This window comes from Cryptomeria japonica, chromosome 9, assembly GCF_030272615.1.
Source record: "Cryptomeria japonica chromosome 9, Sugi_1.0, whole genome shotgun sequence".
In the NCBI taxonomy this organism is placed as follows: Eukaryota; Viridiplantae; Streptophyta; class Pinopsida; order Cupressales; family Cupressaceae; genus Cryptomeria; species Cryptomeria japonica.
Window position 1 is genome coordinate 517,193,705 of NC_081413.1, and position 25,870 is coordinate 517,219,574.

General features: G+C 34.7%; 1 protein-coding gene across 1 annotated transcript; it reads right to left on the reverse strand.

Moving 5' to 3' along the window:
* Nucleotides 1-2,104: 2,104 nt before the first annotated feature.
* On the reverse strand, nucleotides 2,105-23,929 carry LOC131066918 (DEK domain-containing chromatin-associated protein 4). The gene is made up of 11 exons (XM_058001816.2): nucleotides 23,094-23,929; nucleotides 22,971-23,004; nucleotides 19,901-19,983; nucleotides 14,275-14,334; nucleotides 13,747-13,857; nucleotides 13,536-13,616; nucleotides 13,355-13,441; nucleotides 3,315-3,807; nucleotides 2,991-3,094; nucleotides 2,862-2,892; nucleotides 2,105-2,716 (listed from the first exon to the last, which is right to left on the reverse strand). Exons 1-11 carry the CDS (start codon nucleotides 23,568-23,570, stop codon nucleotides 2,526-2,528), a joined length of 1,752 nt encoding a protein of 583 aa, XP_057857799.2. The 5' UTR covers nucleotides 23,571-23,929; the 3' UTR covers nucleotides 2,105-2,525.
* Nucleotides 23,930-25,870: the final 1,941 nt, after the last annotated feature.

Consider the following 25,870-nt stretch of genomic DNA (forward strand, 5'->3'; position numbering starts at 1 on the left):
TGCAAATAACAATTCACTAAATGTACTCATTTGTCTACCCTATACTCCTTCAAATCTCTGCACTTGCTCGCTTCACTTTTCCGATCATTCATCTCTCTCTATAACCATCTCCTATACACATACATATATCCATGCACACATTCTACACATCTAACGTAAGCCCGCTCGATACATACCAATCGGATCCAAAAACAAACACCAAATACTCGAAACCAAACTTTAATAACACACTAAGAATCAATTGCTTCTTGACCGGTTCTATGTTGTGGAAGGCTCAATTGGATTAAAAATGAACGCCCACAAAAATGTGTATGAATATTTTCAAGTTTTTTGCTTAGATAATAACTTGTTAATATACTGATTTAAATTTAGCAAAGAAAAGCATAATTGAAGGAAAACTGCATGTTGTTGATGATCTTCTAAACCAGATCTTAAATTCTATATAATAGGTATACTAGTCTTTCTCTTAAATTAGGAAAACACATTTTTAATTACATTAAGTTATATAATCCATTGAATTCTCGTATTTGACAACATTTCATTTATCTGTCATCATAGTTAACAAAATTACAGATCTCATTTTTTTCACTTTAATGAACAAAAGCGCCATATCAACATTTTGACAATAACTTCTCAGCAACACAGCATTCTCAGAAATGTCTTAGAAAATATATATCGTAAATTAGACCGAAATGTTGTATCAGATGCAAGTAGACAAAACACGTGAAGGTAAAATTATCTTTGAAGTACAAAAATGTTCGGATAAAAAAGCTTTATTCCCTTTACTGAAGTGGTTGGATCAATGTGTTAGTATTATGCACTTTTAGATTTTCTAATACACGCATTTACTTATAGAGCAACCCTTAATTTTGTATAAAAATAATTGATGAGCCCAACAATTAATTTTTTCTTACATATAATTAAGGAGGGCGTACCTACGTCTTAATTATGTGAGGTCCTCGTAAATTGCAAAAAAAATTGAAATCTTGAATAATAAAATTAAGAGTTTAATCTAAAATTTAAAAACCAGAGTTCCATTTAAAAAATTAAAAGCAAAACAAACATGTCACTTTGATTTAAACTTGATGATAATAATAACCTTATCAAGAAATCAAATTAACCATAAGGTTAAAGAACAATTCACCTTAATGGGAGACTACTAAGGCTTTTAATAAAGCATCAGTTCTAAAGATAATGAAGCAAGTATTGTGGGAGCGAACATCAGTTCTTATTCCTCTAAGACAATCTTAAAATAAAAGAAACAGCAAACAGCAAAACAAAACCAACCCATCTTGCACCCCAGAACAGATCCACATACATGTTACAAGGTATATTACAAAAGAGGAATTTAACTACAGTATTAAAAATGAGCACTTAAAAATCAACTTTTGTATTCAAAGAAATAGAAAGGCAGGCTGTACTCGGCACTTTAATAGGTCTTGAAAGGCAAGAACATCTGCCATTTAGGTGCTCACAAGAAGAAAGGTTTTCAAAATGAATCCTCAATTTTGCAAATAATAACGCTGACCTTAATCAACAATTCTACCCGTCTAGCATGCTATGAGCACCTACTGGCTAATACCTTTTTAAGTGTCCATAAGAAGAATTATCTCTAGTATACTCAATTTTGATTTGACCAATGCATTTTCAGAACTATCTTTGACAGCCGTGTCAATAAATAGCACCAAACACAGACAGATCTTGCCTTCAAGCCTTTTGTTTGAGAATGGCTTCGTAAATCTTCATGCCTCCTCATCTTCAGGTAATGCATACAATCAATAATGTCACAGTTAACACAAGCAACAGAAAAGAATGAATTACTTTGTGCATATCTCCTGTTAAAATATGAAATGCAATGAGACTAGCTAACAATTTCTAGACCACTGCAATGGGCAAAGAATAGAGAATGCACAGATTAGATTTATTTTACAGAAGTTGCATTTAGGTGTTAAGAACTTGAAAGAGGATATGTTCACACACAAATTTGCCTTGGAAATTCTTTACATTAAAAGAACTGAAATTGCATCCTTTGAATAAGTAAACATAAAATGCACACGAGCAGGAAATATATACTCAAATCCTAAACAGGTGATCCAGAAAGATATTACTTAAAAGAAGGGCACACTTTCCCCATTAGAAATGTGCATTAACAAAGAATATGGCCTATAGCTTCTACAATTCAGGTGTTCGTAATTATACAGTTCAATTCAGAAAAAGCATAAATGCAAATAGAATGATTTACCAGATCTAAACTAAACTGTGATGTATGCAGCAATGCATCTACAAGAGCGACTGACCGTCATGATTCTCCATGGATACCATGAAATTTCATGCTGTCTTACACAACCCTTTTTAATCTACATCAATCCTTGCAATCTAAGGCAACATATGGCATAAATTACAAAATTTGTTAGCATGTACAAACACCACCTTTCTTACCAATTCAAGTACAGTGAATCAAGTTACAACAGCAACTAAAGCCAATTAGTGTGCTCATGAGGCAACATAACTTTTCTATATGCAAGCTACTCAGCCTCCACAACTTGACCTGTCAGATCATCAGACTCATCTTTTTCAGCATTCCCCTCTGCACCTGTGCTCTGATCCTCGTCATCATCACCGTCATCACCTTCATTTGCAAGCTTACTCAATTCTTCCTGAATCAGAACTTTGACATGACCTTTCCTTTCTGTAAAATCCATATCAAATTGACCAGCTGCAAACATTTGGAAACGGTTGAACTTTCAAAACCTTCCCAATCTCTCAGAGCAAATTTAACAAAATCATACAAATAGAATGTTAAAGAATGCAAAAGAATAGCACATAAAGTATAGCACCCAAATCTAAAAAGATTAACATACCTAATCGCTTAACTATGTCAGTAAACGTTGCCTGCAGGACAAAAGAAAGTTTATTTGTAACAAGCACAATAAGCTCAATGCAAGAAGGTGACAAGCACACCCTAAAAGACAATTTGAAATTGTACTCACTGTGTTAAAATCTACTCCTTTTAGAATCTCAGAAATTGCCGAACGGAGTTCTACATCAGAGGGATCTGATGTGTCTGGCTTTCCCTTTGCCTTAGTTTTGCCATCTACATTAACACAGAATGGTTTGAATGTTTCCTCCCATGCAATGCCAAAGGCTTATGTACATACAAATAAAGAGATGATACTTCCACAGTCCATCACATGAACTGTAAAGCTTCCAGCAACAACCATGCATAGTTTATTTGCAAAAAAGCTATACATGGTTATAAACGCAATTTGCCAAAACAATAAAATCTAGAAAAAACATGAATCTGTTACAATTACCTTTCTCTTTCATGTTGGATTTATTCGCTGAAGCATTTGCTTGTTTCCTACCCTGTTTCTTACCCTCTGAAACAGGTTTATTCACTTCAACTTTTTCTTTTTTGGTTTTTCTTGAGAACACCTTAGATGTAGGGGAGTTTTTAGGATTAGAAACTGCACTACCAGAAGAGGCTTTAGAATTACTGCCTTTTTTAGGACTCCTCAAGCCCTTCTTTGGAGAGGACTCCAAGCCCTTTGATTCCAAGTTTTTTTTATTATTACGCTTCCTTTTGTTTGACTGTTTCTTCGTTGAGCTTTTTGAACCTTTTTTAGCTACTCCATAATCTTCATCATCCTCCTCTTCCTCTTCTGCTTCTTTCTCACTTCCAGGAGTGTCTTCTTCCTCTCCTATATCACTTTCTTTCTCTCCATTTTCCTCTTCTACATCTTCATCACCTTCACTCTCTTCTGTTCGGTCAATCTCTTCTTTGGATCCAACACTCTTCTTTTGTCTCTGTAAAGCAAGAGGAGGACATGTTAATGCTTCTAAACATTTACATTTGGTCCAGTTGAATTATTGAAATTGATAATCAAATATTTTTAGCAAATTTATGCATTAAAAAATACCCAAAACAACAAGACATATATCATGGCAAAAAAGAAATATTCAACATTACAAAATGTTACGCGTACTGTTTTAAATCAAACAGGATGAACTCCAATGAATATAACAATTGTATACCATAGCACACATCAAAAAACAAGTCTATATGTAATACTTCAACTGAACAAGCTCACAGGCATATATACAGATTACAAAAGTGTCCATTTGCAAAATGATTATATAAGTAATTGTTTGATAAATTTCGGATTAATAAACAGACTTTCGTGATCACAACTAAATGTCTTTACAAATGATCAAAATATTGCATAGTTCCAGAGAGTTTCCTGATGGGGGTACAGGTTTCCGGGACTGATAGACGAAGAGCCTAAGTTTGGTGACGGCAGTGGGGGTGTCATGAACACATATAGTACTTGAAAACTAGTTATAAAAAGGTGTATACAGAATAGCCATAACAATTATAAATAAAACTTGGCATACTATGTAAAGTTTAAACTAAAAAACATCAAAACATGACAATGATTGCATTCAAATTTGAACATTAATAATTGTGCAGAGTTTTGGACTTCGGGAGCAACCCAAGAACAAGTACAAGGATTGCAAATGAAACTAGCAAACATAAAAAACATGGCAATGATTGCATTAACAATACCAATGGTGAGGGCAGATTTGGGGTCAAGGGTCAATGCTGCTTCTGGGAATTTGAGGCAGATCCCCTAACAAGGTCAAGAGTCAACTCCCTTTGTGAGGGTCTGGGGGAAGAGAGGTTCTGACCTTCGTTACAAATATCATTTTCACAATTTCATCACCATTTTTTGGTTCTTAGTTTGAGTTTATAATTGGGGGCCATAAGTGACTCGTAGGAGCCCCCAGGCACATCCAGCCATCCCCAATTTCTCAGTGGCATCCCAACGGTGGTGTGTCATTTCCCCAAAGTCCCCACATCCTGGAAATGCAGGCAATTTTGAGGGGAGTTGGGGGCATGTGCCCATGGAACCATTAAATATTGAGTGGAAACATCAACAAAAAATTAAATGGAAAGCATCAATTAACATTTAACTAACTACCGGAAAGAATTCCATAAGACCATCACATCAATTTCTGCTCCTAGCAAGGAACACACTATCACTTCAAACATCACAGCACCCTGTCCTGGAGACTAGATACCTTACTTCAAACTAACAGGAAATGGTTTTTTAATTTGAAAAATAAATAGGTAGTCAGAAGTGCAAACAGTAATATAATAATATTTGGCACTCAATTCGTTGGGCAATCATACTCAATCAGAACCATCAAAAAGGGCATCAAACTAAATCAGGAGAAAGCCGATGAAAACAGTTATAACATTTGGCACTCTTGCATTGGACAATCATACTCGATCAGAACCATCAAAAAGGGCATCAAACTGAATCAGGAGAAAGCCCATGTTTTTAAAATAGTGGTTAGGAAACTTGTTACTTAAACCCTGATTAGGAAACTTGTTAGTTAAATAGTGGTTAGGAAACTTGTTACTTAAACCCTGGTTAGGAGTATGCCTGTGTTAAAACTCTACTGTAAGAATTACCCACAGCCACAAGTGGTCCAAACTCTGAAAAGGACAACATCCAAATGATATATGTGCAGATACGATAATGAATAAAAGAGCTTGAAAAACAGTGATCATGAATAGTGAGACGAGGAAGCCTTCCACCAATGCACCAGGAAAATTATAAATCAGAATATGAGAATTTTAAATGCCTCTGGTAAGTGCTCTCTAAAACAGTTAATTGCACAGCAAATGCCACATATAGACATGCCCCAAGAAACCAAAAGTAAGTATGAAATATTTTGTACACATCTCAACCAATATTTAGAAGAAGAGCAAGGCAACAGGCATGTGAACTGCAGAACCAACCATGCTTCTAAGGAAATGCGCCGAATCTGTACAGTTTATTAGCATATCATTAAAAAACTTGAAAGGAGATGTGCATTGCATAGTCCATAATGCTACTAAATCAGATTTAAGTAAAAGGGCATCGGTATATGGGTATGGTCTGCTGGTACATGCTAGAAAATTAGGATTTGGCCATTTTATTTCATTGACATTGTTTACTGTATCACTATTTTTTTTTTTTTGATCGGTAATCACTTTTGACTGGAGCTACGAACCAGTTAGGGTCACATTTTTGGGGGGACCCCATCCCCGTGGTTACAATTCAGATCTGAGGTATTAACACCTCCATGATTTGTTGCTATTTTTGTTATGTACCTGTTCCTATGGACAATCGAGCACCACCTTATCACTCCATAACTCCTTATCACTCCAAGACTCCTTATCACTCCACTGCTCGTATTGCCTAAATCTCCTTATCACTCCATAACCAGACATCGTCAGCTAACATTAGTACTGCAATGCTTGGTATCCATTGAAGAGGTCTTAACACCTCGCGCTTTGACCAACACCTACCAACCGCAGCATCTGACGAACAAGGAACAAGGTACAGTTACCAACGCAGGGGTGCAGACGAAACCGTACACCGTGGCATGTGGGGGGCATCGAAACTGCTGAGCATCAACACCTCTTAATCTACCTGCACAAGACTCAAACTTGCGACGCCGTATCAACACGGCCTTGCAGCTTGCTGCTGCACTGCAGGGTGATCCCCACTGTATCACTATTTTTAATTAGTTAGTCATTTTCTTTTATTTTACAACTATTTAAGAACTATTTTATTCTATTTACATTGTTTAATGAAGAGCTATGTTTATTTGATATTTTTTGTCAAAAAGTTATTTTATTTTATTTTAAAACTATTTAAAATTTACTTTATTATTATTTTTATTTTATTTACCGAAACGTTTAGTTACTTTATTGCATTTTATTTCCTTACGAGCTATTTTAGAGTTTTTTTTTAATGTATGCCAGCTGTGTTTTAGGTTTTATGAACATAGTAACAACATGAGGTTCCTTGATGCAACTGTAGAATGCTTATCATCATTAATGAACAAGGACAAGCAATTAAAATTTCTACAAGTACAACGATTGTCTCTCATTTGCAGTTAGTTGATGCCCTTTGTAACTGAAGCAAAAAGCTATCCTAAACAAATATGAGATTGCTGGAAGACATCTGTGCTACAAAATCAAGAATATAATTCATCAGTATGCACCCCTGAATACATGAAAAATGAAAAGAAATCTAGGATGTGAAATTGGACAGCTTCCAAGTTAATCTTGTCAATGCAATTTATACATTGGATATGCCCAGGTGAAGAACAGAGATTGAACATTGATTTTCATCTGGCACGGAAAGGGATAGGACTCACCACCTTACAAGCAAATCTCAGCTTATAGAATCACCATCCAAGGCTTCAAGAAAAATTTTAGAAGCAACTGCATGGGGATGAATTTGTCACCAAATATTTGATGCTGGATAGTGTCTAAAGATATATTAGATTGACAACCAAGTTTCTTGGACTTAAACTATTGTTGGGCATTGGCTGCTGACAAAATTTAAAACAAGTTATTTTCATGGAAAGAGAGAGGGCTCACTGTTCCAGAACATGCCCAACTCGTTTAAGCCTCCTTACAAGCAATCACCACTCATATGAACACCATGCAAGGCTTCAAGAAATACATTAGAACTAGTTGCATGGGAAATAATTTAAAGACAGAAATCTAGAGGTCGAATGAGTCTAAGAGATGTCAATTTGATGAATACATCCCTTCAAGCTAAACTATTTTAGGGGCTATATAAACGGAAGGACAGTGTGCAGCAAAAACATCCCATGCAGATAACTTGGCTGTAGGCAAAACCGTCAGATCTTCACACAAATACTCTCAAAAGGGTTTGTTCAATAATCTCTGAACTCGTCTCTCTCCTCCCTGCTCCTTGAGAATTATACTCAAAAGGGTTTGTTTGAGATTCTCTCTAGAATTCTTTATAGTTAGTTCATTTAATGCAGCCTTGCATACTCACAAATACAATGATGGTAAAGCTTTTAAATTTTTGAAATAAAGAACCAGATGTTTGGTGTGTGTTTTCTCACAATAAAGAGGAGATCGACACGGCAGAGGAAAAGCAACGGGAAAAGAAAGGGGTGTAGGAATTTTGTGTAATTAACTTTTTTAGGAGGAAAATCTACACAGCACCTTATTAATCTTAATCTAATGGCTATCAGCATGGGCTATACAACCAAAGAAATATCAAAGCCAACATCAACAGCACCAGTAGTACAATGGACACAATAAGTCTTACAAGCCATACAATAAAAATGCAGAGTACTTGTTTCTGCCACAGATCACCCAGTTCACAGCCCAAATGACCTAGATACCCTTCAAATTCAACTCAACCATACCCAGCACATACCTCAGGTGGACACTCAAGGATCCCAGGCCAGAACCAGTTTAAGCCAGGGGCCCCAGCAGAAGCAAGACAGACAAACTTAGCTGCATAGAATACAAGAATACATTATACATTTGTACAATCAACTACTGCACAATATGTAATCATATGGAATGCAAGACTCTACCTATAACATAAGGTATTAATCTTTTGATTGACAAACAAACAACAAGTGATAGGTATCTGAACAATCAGTCTCCTCCAGCTTAGTACCACAAAAAAGAGGGATGTGTATCAGTAAAAATAGCCCACAGGTTTACCACTCCAGAATTAGCCCATGCAACCTTCAATTACACTACCTCAATTAAACTTATGCAAAATTATTAGAACTATACAAATTTAGGAGTGAGAACACCATGAACAGATTTAAGCACTACTCAAATGTTGTGTACATATAATCTGAAGCATCAGTGATTTGGCAAAGGATCCCATGTAAGGAGCATACATCCCTTTCCAAATAATGCTTTCACCATAAACAAATATTGGAATGAATGTCATTGAGAAGGGGCAGCAATCCTTTTTTACCAGTTCAGCCCACTGGGCCTTGAGGTTCAGGTCTGATCCAGCCTATATACAGATCCAAGAATGATTTGGCACAAGATCCGACCACGTTTCTAGACAGGCTCTGTAGGTTTGTCCTGTACAAACACAGCTAACCCATCCCAAATTTTGCCTCCTTCAACTTCTCTTATGCACACCAATCGCTTTTCTGTGATTTTTTCCATTTTTCTAATTTGGCATTTAATTCATCGTTCATCCTTACTGTTTTTACGTTTATTTACAGCTAACGAAAGGAGGATTGACACTATTTTATTCAATGAAACAAATAGGTGTCCAAACCAATCGGTTCGCTCTTTCCAGCATGCTTCAGCCTGTGCCAACTTAAAAGCTTTGGATCATGGTATGGTCATCTATCAAACCATACCGAAAAAGGGTTTTCCGAAACAGATATTGCAGTTAGAAATGCCTTGACAGACATGCATGAAAAATGTGAAAACATACACAACACACATCAACAATTTGACAAAATACCTCAAAAAATGTGGTATCATGAAATACAATGATGGCAGGATATACATATAAAAAGCTGATCTTGATGTAGCTTCAAGACTTTTTAACAAATGCAGCAGATACAGTGTAATGTCCCCATCTTGTGATTAACTGAATTTGTCCTAAATTAGTAATTCCACAATATAGTTTATCATTTTTCAATATATGATAGTAATTCCATCTAGTCATTCAATAAACTTAGGAATAAACAAATAAATACATGGATTAATAGCAAATATATTACATAAAATGATAAACATATATTTCTGCTCATAATCAATCATAATTTAGTTTGGTAGGAAAGCCTCCTCAGGGTGCCTGTAAACTGTTCAACACAACTAAGTCCAAGAGCGCACAGCATCCCACTATGACAATTCACCTCTTGGCCCACAAGAGGTAGGAACATCCCACTATGACAATTCCATCCCTTGGAGTGGCCTACTTAGCTTGGGAGAACCGGTAAACTGCAATTCCCTAACTTACTTCCTCCATTTATTCCTTCGATTACTAGGTAAGACACATTAATAATCTAAGAAAATATAATCGAAGTAATTTATTCATTATATCCATATAATAACATACATATTTATAATTTGTTTTTTTTATAAATATATAAATATAATCTTTTTGATATTATTTCAAGTATACATGTATGTATATCAGGCAAATATAAACCTTGATAACATCATTACCATATAAAATCTCTTATCCTTATTCTGATTTGAATATATATACATAAACAAATGAACTAAATTATATTACCAATTATTTATGTATTTGCTAATTACCTATTATAACTATAAGTTATTAATACTACCACTGACTAAAAAACATCAATTATTAGTATAATTAGTGGCTGGTAAAGGCAAACAGATCAGACGTGTCAAATCTGGTCTGCCACTGTATATGAAATTAAGTATGACTATCATACATATTGCAGTCTATATTAATATTACTATTAAATTCTGCATAAAAACATTATCAGGCTTAATATATTAAACATGTGTATTAAGAACATCCCCATGCATACTACCAAGAACAGGAATGTTACTGCCTGTTACTTAAAAACAGTTCTGATTTCATCTGATCGATGGTGATCAATCCTTACCAATAAAAATTGGTGACTGCCTTTCTCCTTTAGCATTCGATACCCTTTCCTTTGTCATTGTTTTCCCTTAAGTAGCACCCAATGGCCGTCTTAAAAGCCATGTCCGATGCCCATGGTGGAGTCTATTCTCAAAGTTTGTGCCCAGCCAGCAGTTCATATTTTAATTTAGTTAGTAGTTACTATTTATTATAATTGGCAATTTTCATTATCAGTAACAATTCTGATTTGATTTATTGTTAATTAAAAATTGTTTGTCCATTGTTTATCAATACATACAAGTAATATATATGTAATATAATTAAGGGAAATAAATAGATAATGATAGGCTCTGAAATATGATTATATATTGATTAGTTGTTTAAAAGATTCATACCTGTTATTAATTTGAATAAATCGATACATCAATATATTCAAATACAATTTATTGTTTACAATATAGGGGATATGACATACAGTAACACTCAAAAAACATGTTTTATTGCTTATTTAAAAATTATGAAAATGGCATGTGTCATTACAGTCTGGTTTTGAAAGCCTTCATTTGAGCTGCCCGGAACCCTGCAAGGAGCACTGTGTAATGTACTCTTTTCGAAACGGGATAGTAATAATAATAATAAATTAAAATATCAAAAACTAAAATAGTAAAATATAAAAATTAAATTGAAGTCTAGTTTTATCAAAATTCAAGGGGCATGCGGAGAATCATCACTATTGAAGAAAAAAGATATATATGAGACACCAAACAAGGAGAAGCACGACCATATGAAGAAGACATTTTTATTATTTGATTATTATTCCTTTGGAGAATGGAACTGCAGTTCATTTAACCAGAGGACAAACCCCTAATGGCAGAAAAAAATGACAGAAACCCACAATTTCTCAAGTGATTTCACACAGAAATCACCATTGTGCTACGCTGACTGATCTTCTAGTACAAATTACCAAAATTTCAAGTCTATAACATTTCCTGTTTATCAGCAAATCTGATTGCTATCTTCTAAAAGATACCTTTAATTGTACAAATTCAATCAAATTGCCAAAAATACAAATTACAAAAAGTATAATTTCCAGTCTATATACTATTGTATAAAAATTTAAAAAATAAACTTGAATTTTGGATATTATAAAATATTTCCTCTAGCATATTAAGAATTCAAATAGGACATCACTCACTGCCCCAAGAGACCTGCGGGGTGTTGCTTCTCAACCCAGCTGGAGGCACTGCCCCCAGACCCCCACCACACTCACTAGTACATTTTGTACTTGTCCTTTGCACCCAAATAAATTGAAATTTAAGTATTTTTGAAGTTTGCAAGTTCGTGAGAAATCTGAGGTAAGGCAAATATGGTATGAATGTCTATCAAAGCAAAATTTAGAGTGGATTTTTATTAGATATTAGAACATGCCAATGCCCTCATACATATCTATGCCAAGTGTGGAAGCATACACAAGACATGTGAATTGTTTGAAAAAATGCTTAAATTAACATGTGGTTTATTGGACTGCCATAGTTAAAAGATACACACAAAAGAATTTCTTGAAAAAGGCATTAGAAACATGTAGGCAAATGCAGACAGTTTTGTGAATTTCATGATTATTAATGGTAATAACAATTAATAATGTTAACTTATTAATTATTATTATACCATAATATCATATATTAACTTTATTGATATTGTATAAAGCTTATAATACTCTCGTGCATTAAGATGTGCCTCTAATATTTCCGACTGTAGGCTACAAATATGTATATATTTATGAATTTTTGCATGTTTTGTATGGACAAACCCAAGAACAACAAGAACAACTTGGCCGAACCTCTGAACCAGTACCAGGACCGGTAACTTAGGGTGACATAGATGGTAACAAAAGAAAGCCCTCTCCAAAGAAAAATGAATCACTTTTCTAAGCATCGAACAGTGTGTACTAAATAGCATGTTTCTTAGACTATTAGTTTCTTAAAATAAAATTGTCAGAAGCTTTTTCCAAAATAATAAGGTGCCAAATACCAAAACAACAAGTTGTCATATTTCAGGAAGACAAAATGCCTATAGTGCACACTTCTTCCCCTTTAGACCTAAACCACTAGTTTTATACCTCTATTAATGTCATTCCATTAAGGCTTCCAAAAATACTTCAGAGTCCCTCCCCTACTTCTTGAATTGTTAATGGAGTTTGCGCCAAGATTCGTTTTAATATTAGCAAAACAATGGCTTGCATTACTAGGTTCACTCAGAACCCAGCAAATACAAAGAACAGTAAAAGCCACTACAGACTTTGGGTCCAGGTATGGATTCACCCAGGGTTTTGTTGAAGCCTCAATTTATAGACTTGTTCAACCCAAAGTTCTGCCTGGGCTTGCAAATTTGCCCCAGGCATCTATAAAAAGATCCTGATCAGATTTATTTTTGAGGAAGAATAAGAGCAAACTCGACACTTGGGTAGGCCAAAATTCAAACAGGCACAAAATGGGCATTAAAGTAATGTCAATAGATATAATTCCACAGTTTTATCAAGATATGCATGAGTTTATATATATTAATCTTTAATCTTCTCAAAAGAAAAGCCATCTAATATAAAAAATAAATGTTACCCAGCTTTCTCTTGCATATAGGTGCAGTCTTACCATAATATGCATGACTTTAGACATATTGAAACTTAACCTTTGATCTTGTCAAAAGACAAGTCATTAACCTTTTCTTGGATAAAAGATAAAAGCTACTCTACTTCCATTTACCCCTACTCTCTACTTCCATTTACCCCTAAGCACATGCAATCCAATTAGAGTCCTTTAACGAGCCAACAACACAAAGGTTAACAATAACCCCTTAAGCATTTTGATAAGAAATTATATTTAATCCATACAAGAAAAAGTCATAAAACTGAGAATCAAGGTTACCTTGCGAGGACTTTTTCCTGATGATTTTCCAGCTTTTTTCCCAGGGGTTCCTTTGCTCCTTTTCTTTCTCTTTTTTGCCTTTAACTTCTGTAGAATAGAAGCAAGAAAATAACATAAGTATAGAAAACAACAGCAGCTAACAAAAATTGTCATAATTCAGTTATAATCTTAAGAGAGAAACCTCAATTTGCTCTTTGAGTAAAACATCTGTAGTAACATGGGGAGCCTCCAGAAACTCAATTAGTCTTACCACTACCTCTTCCTGCAAAGAAAAGTCAACCAGTCCCAGAATATAAGCCAACAAGTTTGGAAGCCATGCTTTAATTTAATTGCAGAGTCAGGCAAGGGTGGGGGGGATTAAATACAATAAAAATAATTTTAAAAAGTCCAACCTTCTTGCTTCCTGTTTTTATGACATGGATATCTAAGATATCACATATGGCCAATAAATTGTCTTTGTTCAACTTATCAAGTTTATCCTTCAACTTCAACTTTTGCTTTTCCTGCAATTCAATATAAATCCAATTAAATAATAGAGATGCATGCTTCTCCAGTCAACCAAACATTTTGAACTGCCACGTAAGTGTCAGAAAACACAAAAGCAAAAAGCATAGCTTGCTATGTCACCAAAGAATCACAATATTGAGATATGCACTTGGAGAACATTATTCAAATTTCAAACATTGATTTAAGCAACATAAAATACAATTAAGAGGCTACTCAAACATCAGCTTGCAACCATCCCAGTCTCCACTCATTTTTCAAAAACTATTATAGAGGTGCAACAAAACACAAATTAAAATAAAATATCTAATGAAAATAGACTTGCCTTTAGACAAAAGAATCAAAACAAGGTATATCCAGAGGTAGAATCTACTGTTATTTGATATTGATATGACAAATTGCACAAGATAGATTACCTCATCTTCAGCCCATAAAAAGCCAGAAAATTGCAGGATGTTATTTTTCAATTGAGACGCCTGCATATCACAAACAACCAACTAAAGGTATTAAGATATCAAGATTAATCACTAACATTTAATGGTAAATACAAATTTACATTTAATATGGCATGAACAGAGTTTAATTACAAACACATTCTATGCAAAGAAAACTAGAAAAATGGAACACTACAACAAAATCAATCGGATGGAACACTTTTTACATACATGCAAAGGGGAAACAGATAGGAATTCCCTCCCTCAAAACCCGAACAATCAAGAAGAAACATTTTACGAACTTTAAGTGTTAAGAAAGAGTGAAAATTAAACTATTCAGTTTTACTATATATTTACTAATCAAATATTCAACTCTTGAGTTTTTATATTCATATGCTATTTTTAAGTCTAAAATTGGTACTTAACAAAGTTACCAGGTCCTTCAAAAAATGCTCCCTTGCTGCACCAGAGCAAGACAGAATGAGGCCTTGGTTTGGCCGTGGTATGGCCCTCCCATTGTAGGCAATTTGTGAATATGTCAACCATGCCCTGGCCAGGCCAAGAATAACCCACAAATTTTATTTGAAGAACACCCAAACCTTAATAAAAAAGATGAATACAAGGAGGTGAACAGGATTGTATCTGAGTCCTTGATTAAGATCTCAATGACATCAAGGACTCAGAACTAAGTAAGATGATGCTGTCACTGGTGTTGGCTTTCCCTCTGGTGGGAATCAATGCCTGTGTTTAAATCTGTCAAACCAGCACAATAGATCCCCTTTTCTGTTACTGCAATTGGCTTTAACAATGAATTGCACGAACACCAGTCAATTTGGGGGATTGAATCTCTTAAATTTGCCACAGGGGCTATGCCATCCCTGAGAATTTACCAGTCTTTCGCAGTAGATGGGGAGACAACTACATGTGATGAGGAGGATGAAAGGCAATTAGGCTGACATGATCTCCATTGTGATTGTTGATAATACAATGATTTAACAAGTTTTATTTACAGGCCCTCAATTTTGGAGCAGCCATAACTGTTGAGATTTTGTTGTTTCTATATATCGATATTACCAGAGATTCAAATGCAACAGACTTCATGGAATAGTACTATGTGATGAGAATGAGGATTTATATATGTCAAGGTCAGTGAACAGATTGCATTAAATGGCACTCACAAGTTCCACAACAAATAACAAATCATTAACACATATATCCCAAACAAATCAAACAAACAAAAACAAATTAAATAATGATGTAACATGTCAGCACTCCCCCCTTATTTAAATCATTGTTTTAAAGTACTAATGAGAGAATCCTGAAAAGCATCGAACTTCACACATTCAAGAGGCATGGTGAAGATGTCAGCATGTTGCTCTTAAGCATAGCAGAAGTGGAACCAAATATCGATTTGTTTAACATGATCTTGTATGAAGTGGCAATCTCAGTGCATTCATGAAACACAAGAATACAAACAAGCTTGAAGTTAAGAACAGTTTGGTTGTCACAATGGAGGATTGTAAGTTGCTTTTGAGGTACTCACAATCCCTCTAGTAGACAATGTAGCCAAATTGCTTCACAAACTGCCGTACTTGCCACATAATATTTTGCTTCAATTGAGAAACAACTAGCAATGGCTTGCTTCTTATTTACCCAAGAAATAAAACCTAAACCTAAGAAGAAAACAAATCTATGTATGGATTTCCTTAAGAAAAGGTACACCGTCTTATTGGCAAAAGAAAAACACTATGTAGAACCTACCTAACACCAATCAAAATTTCTTGAGTTGAAACAAGACTGTCCATCATTCCTAATGGATGGAAATATTGCAAAAACCAGCATTTAATAAATGTCCCCTATAGGAGCAATCAAAAACACAATCCAAGTTATATAACAAACAAAGCTGAAAATTCCAAGGAAAAAAGTGCTTTGTTTGAGGAGAGAAACACAACTTTTTTGAGGCACCATGTAACATCCACTCCCTCAACTTGGCGACAAAGAAGATTTACACAAAGGTAGAGTATGTGAAAGAAATATACAGAGGGTAAAAAGCTTCCAATAGTCATCAAAAACCATCATGTCACAAGCAATCTTCAAGACCACCTCCAATTTAGAGTTGTTAAAAGTATGTTTATGAAACTTCAATACCTTTTTTAAATCACCTTATGTTTACAATAATATTTCAATTATGAATTCAAATTCAACTGATTTCTACTTTTTCATATTTGAATTTCTTATTTTTTAAACTACATTAGGCAGTTGTCATTTGATTGGCAATACACAAAATTGTGCTAAGGCAACTTGCATAGCTCAAGAAGCATTGGGCACTAAGATCAACCAAGAAACTCACTAAGCACCCAAAAGGTCAATTCATTGATCAAAAAAAACACTTGGTGGGGTAATGTAGAATTTACTGAGTCTATCATTGGTATGAATAAGTTTACTAATACAAATTGATAGTGCTAGGGAGAAACATATGTGTCAACTTGGATGCATCTATTGCATGGCTTGCTGCAAACACCACAGCTAGCAAAGGATTCTACACAAGATCCAACTTATGAGAGTGGCACCATGGTTGCTTGGTTCAAATGATCCAAATGATGATTTTGATGATCTCAATGAAGAGCAAGATCCAAATTATTGATTATTTCATTGCATTAATTATTTTGTATTGATTATAAAATAACATTGAATTAGTAAATTTATCAATTATCTTATCACTGTCAACTATGTTTTCAAATACATACCTTAATTTGCTTACAACTTAAGGGCATTTTTAATATATATATATGGTAGGCATTATCTAGCCATACCCAAGGAAAAAATTTAATCCAAAACTAAAGAATATACACAATCTTGTACTCAAACCAACAACAAGGGTATTTCTCTCCTTGGTACTTCGTATTCCACAAATTCAGTCATTTTTATATATCTAAATCATCATCACCTAAAAAAATGCAAAAAAAGGTTGCACTCTCAAAAACCCTATACCCCAATTTATGTGCCACAGACCCTAACCCTAATGATTTATAAGCCCCAACAACACTCTAAGCACTCACATAAAACTTATAATTATATAACTTCTAAGCCCCATTTCAAACAACTCCCAAGTTTCAGAAATAGTAATGACCTGGAATTCCACAAAAAAAGAGAAGTGAAACAACTATTAACTATAAAACCAACATTGACCGCTAAAATTTGTGTGGTTCTGAAGATTGCTAAGGGCACTACCCTTTGATCATACTAGAGTATCATATTCTAAGATGAAAATGTTAAATGTAAACCCACGGCCACAATCCCACTTAATATGTGGGAAGATAATGAGCAGAAAACTAATGCAAACGTCTACTTTGGATGATGCCAACCAGCATGGTTTATAACATCATGTTTCATGGAGGCATGTTAGTATGGATTGGTTCTCTGCGATGTGTCCCCCCATGAAAATGTAAATAAGTCAAAGATGCATGTATTAAAAACTTTGGTAACATCCACAACTTGTCAAAGGACATAAAGTGTTAAGTTACCATCATACCACCCATCTAATCCCTCGTGGCAAACAAATACCAAGACTGAAAATTTATAAACATGACTAAAGAAGTCAATTTTTTTATTAAAAAACTCAAATGCTGAAAGAATGTATAGACATAACTGCATAAATTTGTGCATTGACTAACCCAAAGAGTAGGCCTCTTCTTTGGAAGAACTTATTGAAACTAATTCTCATAATGAACCATAAATGAATCCATGTGAAGTGGTTGGTCATGATATTATCATGAAATTGTGCCACAACCTATTAATGGTTTAGACCTATGTTACCAAATCAACAAGTTTTAAGCCAGTTCCTGATATGATTCCATGCAGAAGGATGCATTTCATTCTTCTCCATGACTTAAAATTATCCTAATTCTGTGAAACAACACTGAAGATCTAAATCTTTTGGACCCTATTGGCTGCCATGGCATTGTGGTGGCAACGTGATAAACACTGGCGAAGTACAAATCGGAGGCTGCGAGCAGGAAATTGTCTATTTGGCGGCAGGATAACATGGCACCCGAGCAGCTCATCATGACGCCTAGAAATTGCTACTACATCGATAATGGCATGTTTGCAGAATGAGAGATCCTCACAGGATATGGACAAAGCACACTTGATTGACATCACAGATCACAACTTTATATGGCGAATTTGTAGAGCAAAGGTAAAACAGGAAAGTGTGAGTGCTGATTCGGGAGTGTTGCAGAGAAAATTTTTGGCAATGGCATACTTTGGAAGGGTCAGTTATGTGAACTACCAAAACGCATTGAATATGCAGTTAAGAAACCTGTTTTGCACTGAAGATTATGTGTACGACTCTGTGCGGGGGCTGGTGGGCATCACTCTAAATTATGATAGACATTGGTGTGATGCTATGGTGTTGGAAGCCGTTCTCCTGCCACTGGTGGATATCATTGATTCAAAGGAGCATGTGGTTGAACTGTTAGCAGGATTCATAAAACCAATTATTGCAGATAGTGTTGCCAAAGCCATTTTGAGTATGGAGGAAGAAGTCAAAGTGAGCATTCTGAAGATATACTTCCAGTTTGAAAACTACTTACCCTCGGACTCGGAGGATGAAGGCAATGGCGACGAAGATGGCAATGAGGAAGGGGAAGATAGTGAGGAGTATGCAGAGGAGGAATCTGTAGACAGTGACACCATTCGTGAGATGGCCCGCAAGGTAGTATGGAAGGAAGAGCGGGAGAGATTGAAGACTTTCGGGGAGAATGCATGGGAGATATTTAGGTGTGCGGTATTTAATGGAAACACGGAACCCTTTCGAAGGGTAACCGAGTCTGATGATTGGTGGCTCCCGGAGAACTCCACCCGCAAAGCAATCAGCATTGGTGAATTCGCTGCTGTAATCTATCAAGCCATCGGGGGGCAGGTGCAACTTCAGGGTAGTGTCGGAATAGTAGTGGGTATACTTGGATAAGAGCGGGGTGATAACTTCTTGGATCTTTATGTAATTTTGGGTATATGTGTATAAAGGGATAGATGTGCATAGACAAGTGGGTTTCTCTTGTCTAAAAACCATATGTAATTTTCATAATTTCAAGCAATATAGGGAGCTATCCCCATTAATGATATAGCACTTATCTTTAAAAAAATAAAATATAAAAACACTAAAGATATACAACTTTGATGGAGGATACAAATGGAAATAACAGAGAAATATTCTGCCAGTACATTCTCTAAAAGTTCATGAAAGCGGAGAGAGGATAATAAAATAAACAACAGGTAAGAATTCTGCCAATGCACTCTCAAAAATTTTATGACAATAACATAGACAGGAATACTAAATGCTGAGGAAAAGAGAAGACATAAGTACACTGCATGTTCAGCATCACTGTCACTTTTACAAGTAATTGCAATATATCAAAACAGAAACTAAAAATAACTTGTTCAAATGATTGCAATAAAATATGATCATTCTAAAGTTTTATACATGTCAGATAAGAAAAACCAAAATGAAATTGTGTAGTTCCAGAAAATGGAAAATCAATCTAAAAGAGACCTTAGCTACTGTCTCACCAAGTACTGACCAAAGGTGTCAAATTATAAAATTTACCTTTACCCGTCTTCCATAAAGAATCTTGTGAAGAGTTTTCACATGTTCATCAACCCTACTCCGCTTGGATACTTTAAATGCCACTGAAAATTCAAAATACGGGTGTTAATATACAACCAAAACATACAAAATAGTAAAATACAACCTCAAACAAAGAGGTTATGGATGTGTACTCTCTTCGTAATAAGCTAGCAGCCATTCAAATCTATTAAAAATACTTGCCTAATGAAATACAAGACATCAAGGTTATCCCATTTGAGCATAGAATTATATAAAATAGATTGATCACAAAACAAAACAAAAAAGCATTGCCACAGAAAATCCAATTAATTAAAATTTATTCAAAAACAACAAAAACGTTGCTCAAACAAAACTTCTTTAAAGCTGAAATAACTTGTTTCTTTCAGTTTCAGCCTAACCTTTTTGCTGCCTAAAAGCCCACCTATTAAGTGACTGAAGCGATCTTTCTTGAAACTAGTGTTGAAATAACTTAACACTAGTGTTAAAATAACTTAACATGAAGGATGAAAATCATTCATTAAAAGCCTAAAACCATGTTGTACAAGAATTCCAAGAAAAATTGTACTTGCAAGCCTTCGTATATATTCCTAATGGCATGGTGCACAAGACAAAACAATCACTTTGCACAATCCCAAAACTCAATTTGAAAAGCTTCAAAATAATATTTCATCTTTCAAGAATAATTGAAACAAAGTATTTAAATTCTATCCCAAAATAAAATAACAAGGCCAAAAGTTCAACCAAGTAAAATCATCAATTTTATGTTTCATCTTTCAAGAACACTTGCAACGAAATATTTAAAGTCTATCCTAAAAATACAATGAAAAGGTCAAAAATCCATCCACGTGTCATGCATCTGTCACCATTAACACTGTTTTCATATACCAAACACTGCCTTCATTATTTTTTATACAACATCCCGAACACTCAGACTAATGTTACCAGAAACAATATATAATTGAGTGCCACTCACTAAACTTGCAGCACAATCTGCTCAACATATTGAATAACGCACTTATGCGACACTTTTATAAAAGACCATCTTTCTGTTTGCACAAATATTAGTGTCTGCAGCTAGAAGCACAATGATTAAACAAATATGTTATTTTATGGCCAGGAAACATTCTGCTTCAATAATGTTTTAGTTGTGGGCAAGAACCAACAACCATCCCCAAAACATGATTGTAAAGTTGAATGAGAGCTTCGAGCTTAACAAAGCAACAGAAAAACCAATCAGCACCAGCTCTTACTCATTGCAGAGGCACGCCCAAAAAACACAAAACAGCCCTTATCCATTGAATTTAATGCAATATAACCTAAAATTTTATGTTACTGATGAAAAGCAAATAAATAAAGAACTGGTCAGCAAGAATGTTTTGAAACCTTAATACTCAATCTAATTAGTTGTGTGCCTAAATAAAGATAAAAACAACTAGTTAAAGAACACATCAACAAGAACACGTTTTGAATTATTACTCCTCGTCTTATTAGTGATGATCCTAGATACTAAACTTGGACATTTTGTACCAAATCCAATCAAACCTGAATAGTATGGATCATCCAGACTTGTATGATTCAGTCTGAACTTTTCAATTCCTACAGAAACATTTCTAAAAGTTTTTTAAGTTACAAATTTTCAATTTTTTGATTTCCAAAACAGATCAAACTTTTCAAGCCTTCAGTATAGGGTTGTGAACAATTATAAACTGCTATGTAATCAACACATTGATCCTAATAATTAAGAGTTGAATTTTCAATCCAGAAAACAACACCAAAAAAACAAATCTCATAACAACTAAAACATAAGCAGAAGAACACTTGCAGTCAATTCCAACAACATAGGTTGGATATTTACAGCATTTTTAGTCTTGATATTTCAGCTCTGTTCCTAATCTACAATTTTTTTCCCTAATTAGTACAACATATTTTAGCATTTAACCCTAGACTCCACTTCTGGGACCCTCACATACAGGAATAGCTAAAGAGAAGCAATTACATGATTAATAGTTAGAAGAGCAACAAGACCAGAAACAGACAAATATTAAAAACTCTTAACATTTGGACATTTGAAAATTGGAAATGACAAGATGAAACAGATTGTAACTTATGAAATCTGGATGTTATCCATTTTATCATTGTTATCGCTATTGAATATTATAACCAATGTTGATGAATACCTGATAAAGATATTTTCTTCAGTTACTTAAATGCTTCATTATTTCAGTCCTTATCTTACGCACCACTTTCTATAGTTTCCCGTTATCTATTGATTTCCTGGATAGTTCAATTTACTAAAATAGAAGCCTGGAAACCCTTACTTTCGGTTGACCAGTTTTTTATTTTTATTTTTCATCATTGTTATCACTATCAAGTACAATGTGAATAAATAGCTAATAAAGTTCTTTTCTTGAATTCCTGAATGATATTTCAATTTTAATTCCCAATCTCAGTTGATACTTTCTATAGTTTTCCAAATTTCTATCAATTTTTTCGATAGTACAATTTACTAAACTAGAAGCCTAAAAACCCTTAACTTTTAATAAAAGAAACAAGCAATTAGCAACGCACAAAACTAATAAATCAATTTTCTACAAATGCTAGGTTCATATTCATGAAAATTCTGCACTCAAAGTCATCTTAAAGATAAACCTGTACGTAACAGGAAACTGAAATTAAAGGTAAAGCACAGAAAACACCACTCAAAAAATTATAACATGCTACATGAAATCGTTGTAGATGAGTATGCACAAAGAAAAGAACAGAGAATGCAAACATAAAGAACAGAAAAAATAAAAGCATCACTAAAAAAATTCAAACCACGTCCAACATCCAATGAAAAGGGCAAATTCTCAAATTGTAATTGTAGTCCAAATGAGTGTTCTTTTATCTCTAAAATCACAACTAAATGACAAAAATAAACCGTAATAAAATAAAGAATTTAAACACAGTTAGGCTAGTAGAGAAACTACGATACAGATTATCTGACAAATGTTACGGTAGCCATTCATTGGGCCCGTGGAAACTGAATTGCCTCTAAATAAAGACTTACCATTTGGAATGTCTCTAAGCAATGAGCCCTTGCCCTACACGAAACAACATTCAAACCAAGATCAGAAAAGAATATAAATGGGATCACCAAAACCAAGTTGTTTGCTTTCGAAATAGAACCAACCTTTTCAATAGCAATCTCCTTGGAAGTCTCCTTTTCAGAAGAAGCAACAAAGCGCTCAATACTCTTCCTTTCTCTTGATGGACGATCAGAAGGCGTGGTAGTGAATTCCCTGGCTTTTCTCTTTCTAGATTCCTTAGCCGTACTCTCTCCTCCCTTGCTAGGACTGTTCAAAACCTGAGCTTTACCCCGCTTTTTCTTCGGCGTCTCAACTTGATTTGCTTTCCCTTCACTCTTCACGGCCTCATCAAGGACACTCTCGTCAGCTTCCATGCCCTCCCTGACACCTGATTTTTCACCTTCCGCTTCGTTTCCTGTTTCTCCCTTCGAGATTTCCAACTCATCTTGTTCCACTTTCTCATCTCCAACTCCCCCCTTGTGTTCAATAGCCGTTGCCTTTTCAATAACCTCGTCGGGACCTTTCCCATTCGCACGAGACTCCGCCACACCTACAGGAGACTCCGCTCCTGCCCCTGCCATCTCTATCACACCTCCAAAAACCCGGGGTTCGAATCTCCCGACAAACAAAAAATCAAACCCTTCCTGAACTAAAACCCTGAGCGTTCCGCCACTCGAACTAGAACAAAAACTTTACCTACCAAACTGCGAATGTTCCACAAAGCTCACTGCACATTCCTCCGCACCATCCAACAGTGCGATTCGCACCATGTTCCTGCAATTTACACCGTGACGCCACTAAGATCTTTTTATGCGCCTTATTTTTCCCCCTCCTCGCAAAACCCTGAGCTTCTTCTGCTTATACGCAGTTACTTTTCCCTCCTCTTCCGGTTTTCCGTATCGTATCGGACTTCAAGCGGGGATTTAAATGCAGTTAAGTCAGGGCGGGCAGATCCTCAGTGTTTGAAATTCAATTTATAATAAATCCTTTTGCTAATTAAAGAGATGAATCTGTGATTGGTCAACGAGACAGTTTACATTTTCACTGCCGTCAGATTACTCATTGGACGAACCACGTGAGTCCACGTGGAATATGCAGGTTGGATTATCTAAGATCGACGGTATCGAAGCCTTTCCCAAATGGACGGCCTATACACGGATCGATGACGTGGCATGCAATGACGGATTATAATGCATATTATGCGCCCCGCCTTTTTTTTTATTATATCGCGGCCTTTTTATGTGCTCCTCTTATCTAGGTAGGTAGCGGTGCCATGGCACAAAATTGTAATACAACATTTTTATTATTGTTAATAGTTTAAAAGAGGGTTTTAAATGGTCCCTCTTTTGATTTTTTTTATTAATTTTTTGGGTGTTGAATTGTTTTTAGATTGTCAAAATGGGATGAAGCTATTCTGGCTCCAAAACAGACCTTTCGTACACCGTGTTAGCGACAGGTTAGTCAATCGCAGTCATTTATTGCAAAATCGACGATGTAAAACGCGCGACTAACACGCGTGTTAGTCAATCCGTATTGCCATTTTGGAGCCAAAATAGACATGTCCGTCAAAATGTAAGTTTATTAGTGGTTCCTACACAGTTGAGAACCAAGGACGGATAGGTATTTATTTCGTCTTTTTCTAAAAATAATAACAAGTGTCATGAAGCGAGTTTGCTCTTTGTAGTAGCGTAGTAAATACATAATATAATAAATGTACTATATTTTTTTTCAATATTATCTAAATATATGTTATAATATATGATATTGTGTAGTTTATATATAAATATGAGAGAGGTTTTGAGAAAGCAAGGTTTGTTTGCATCAAATGTTGAAAATACATATAATATTGTGTATATATAAATTATACAATAGATAATATAAAGAGAAAAACATGGATGAGAGAGCTTTTGGGGAAGCAAGATTTGTTTGCATCAAATCTTGGAAATACAATTCTCATTCATTTTTGTTGTAAGATGAGATGGCATTTGTTTATGTTGATGTGTTAAATTAAAGAGGAAGTGGAACATTGTTCATTAACATAAATTGTTTACTTTTGTATGGTTATGAGCGATCACTCAAGAATGGGTGTCAGTAATAAACAAATTCATCATTTAGAAAAATTATTATGGAAGATCTATTGAAACATGTTGCTATGTCATGAAATTCTGAGCTTTAAGTTATGAAAATTAAATTATTTAAATATTGGTTGTGAACATGAGAAATGTGTGGTGACTTAATAGAAATAGGCAAGCATAATCTAAGATCATGTAGTTTGTTATATAGAACATATAAGTAAAATGCATAGTAGCATGACAAAAAGCATGTAGGGAAGTGTGGTATTTAATGTCAAAATTATTTTGACTTGATTTTGTCTTAACTATAGACAAAATCAATACTACTATTCTTTTAAATAAATAAATAAATAGCATAATTATATTTTGAATAATATGGTAAAAGTTTAATGCTTTATTTGAAGCAAATCATAAAGTGAACAAAACTATATGGTGGGCCTACGATATAAGAGTGTAAAGCTCCAAATGAGAAAGCATCAATAGCTAGAGGACAAGGACGGATGGGTATTTATTTCGTCTTTTTTTTTAATAACAAGTGTTAGGAGGCGAGTTTGCTCTTTGTAGTAGTGTAATAATAGTAGTGTAGTAAATACATAATATAATATGTGTACTGTATTTTTTTTCAATATTATCTAAATATATGTTATAGTATATGATATTGTGTAATTTATATATAAATATGAGAGAGGTTTTGAGAAAGCAAGGTTTGCTTGCATCAAATGTTGAAAATACATATAATATTGTGTATATATAAATTATACAATAGATAATATAAAGAGAAAAACATGATTGAGAGAGCTTTTGGGAAA

Coding starts and splice junctions, on each gene's coding strand:
- LOC131066918 (XM_058001816.2), bottom strand. CDS start 23,570: ATGGCAGGGGCAGGAGCGGAGTCTCCTGTAGGTGTGGCGGAGTCTCGT. Junction 13,617..13,746: donor TAAAAACAGGAAGCAAGAAG/GTTGGACTTTTT, acceptor TTTTCTTTGCAG/GAAGAGGTAGTGGTAAGACT. Junction 13,442..13,535: donor TACTCAAAGAGCAAATTGAG/GTTTCTCTCTTA, acceptor TCTATTCTACAG/AAGTTAAAGGCAAAAAAGAG.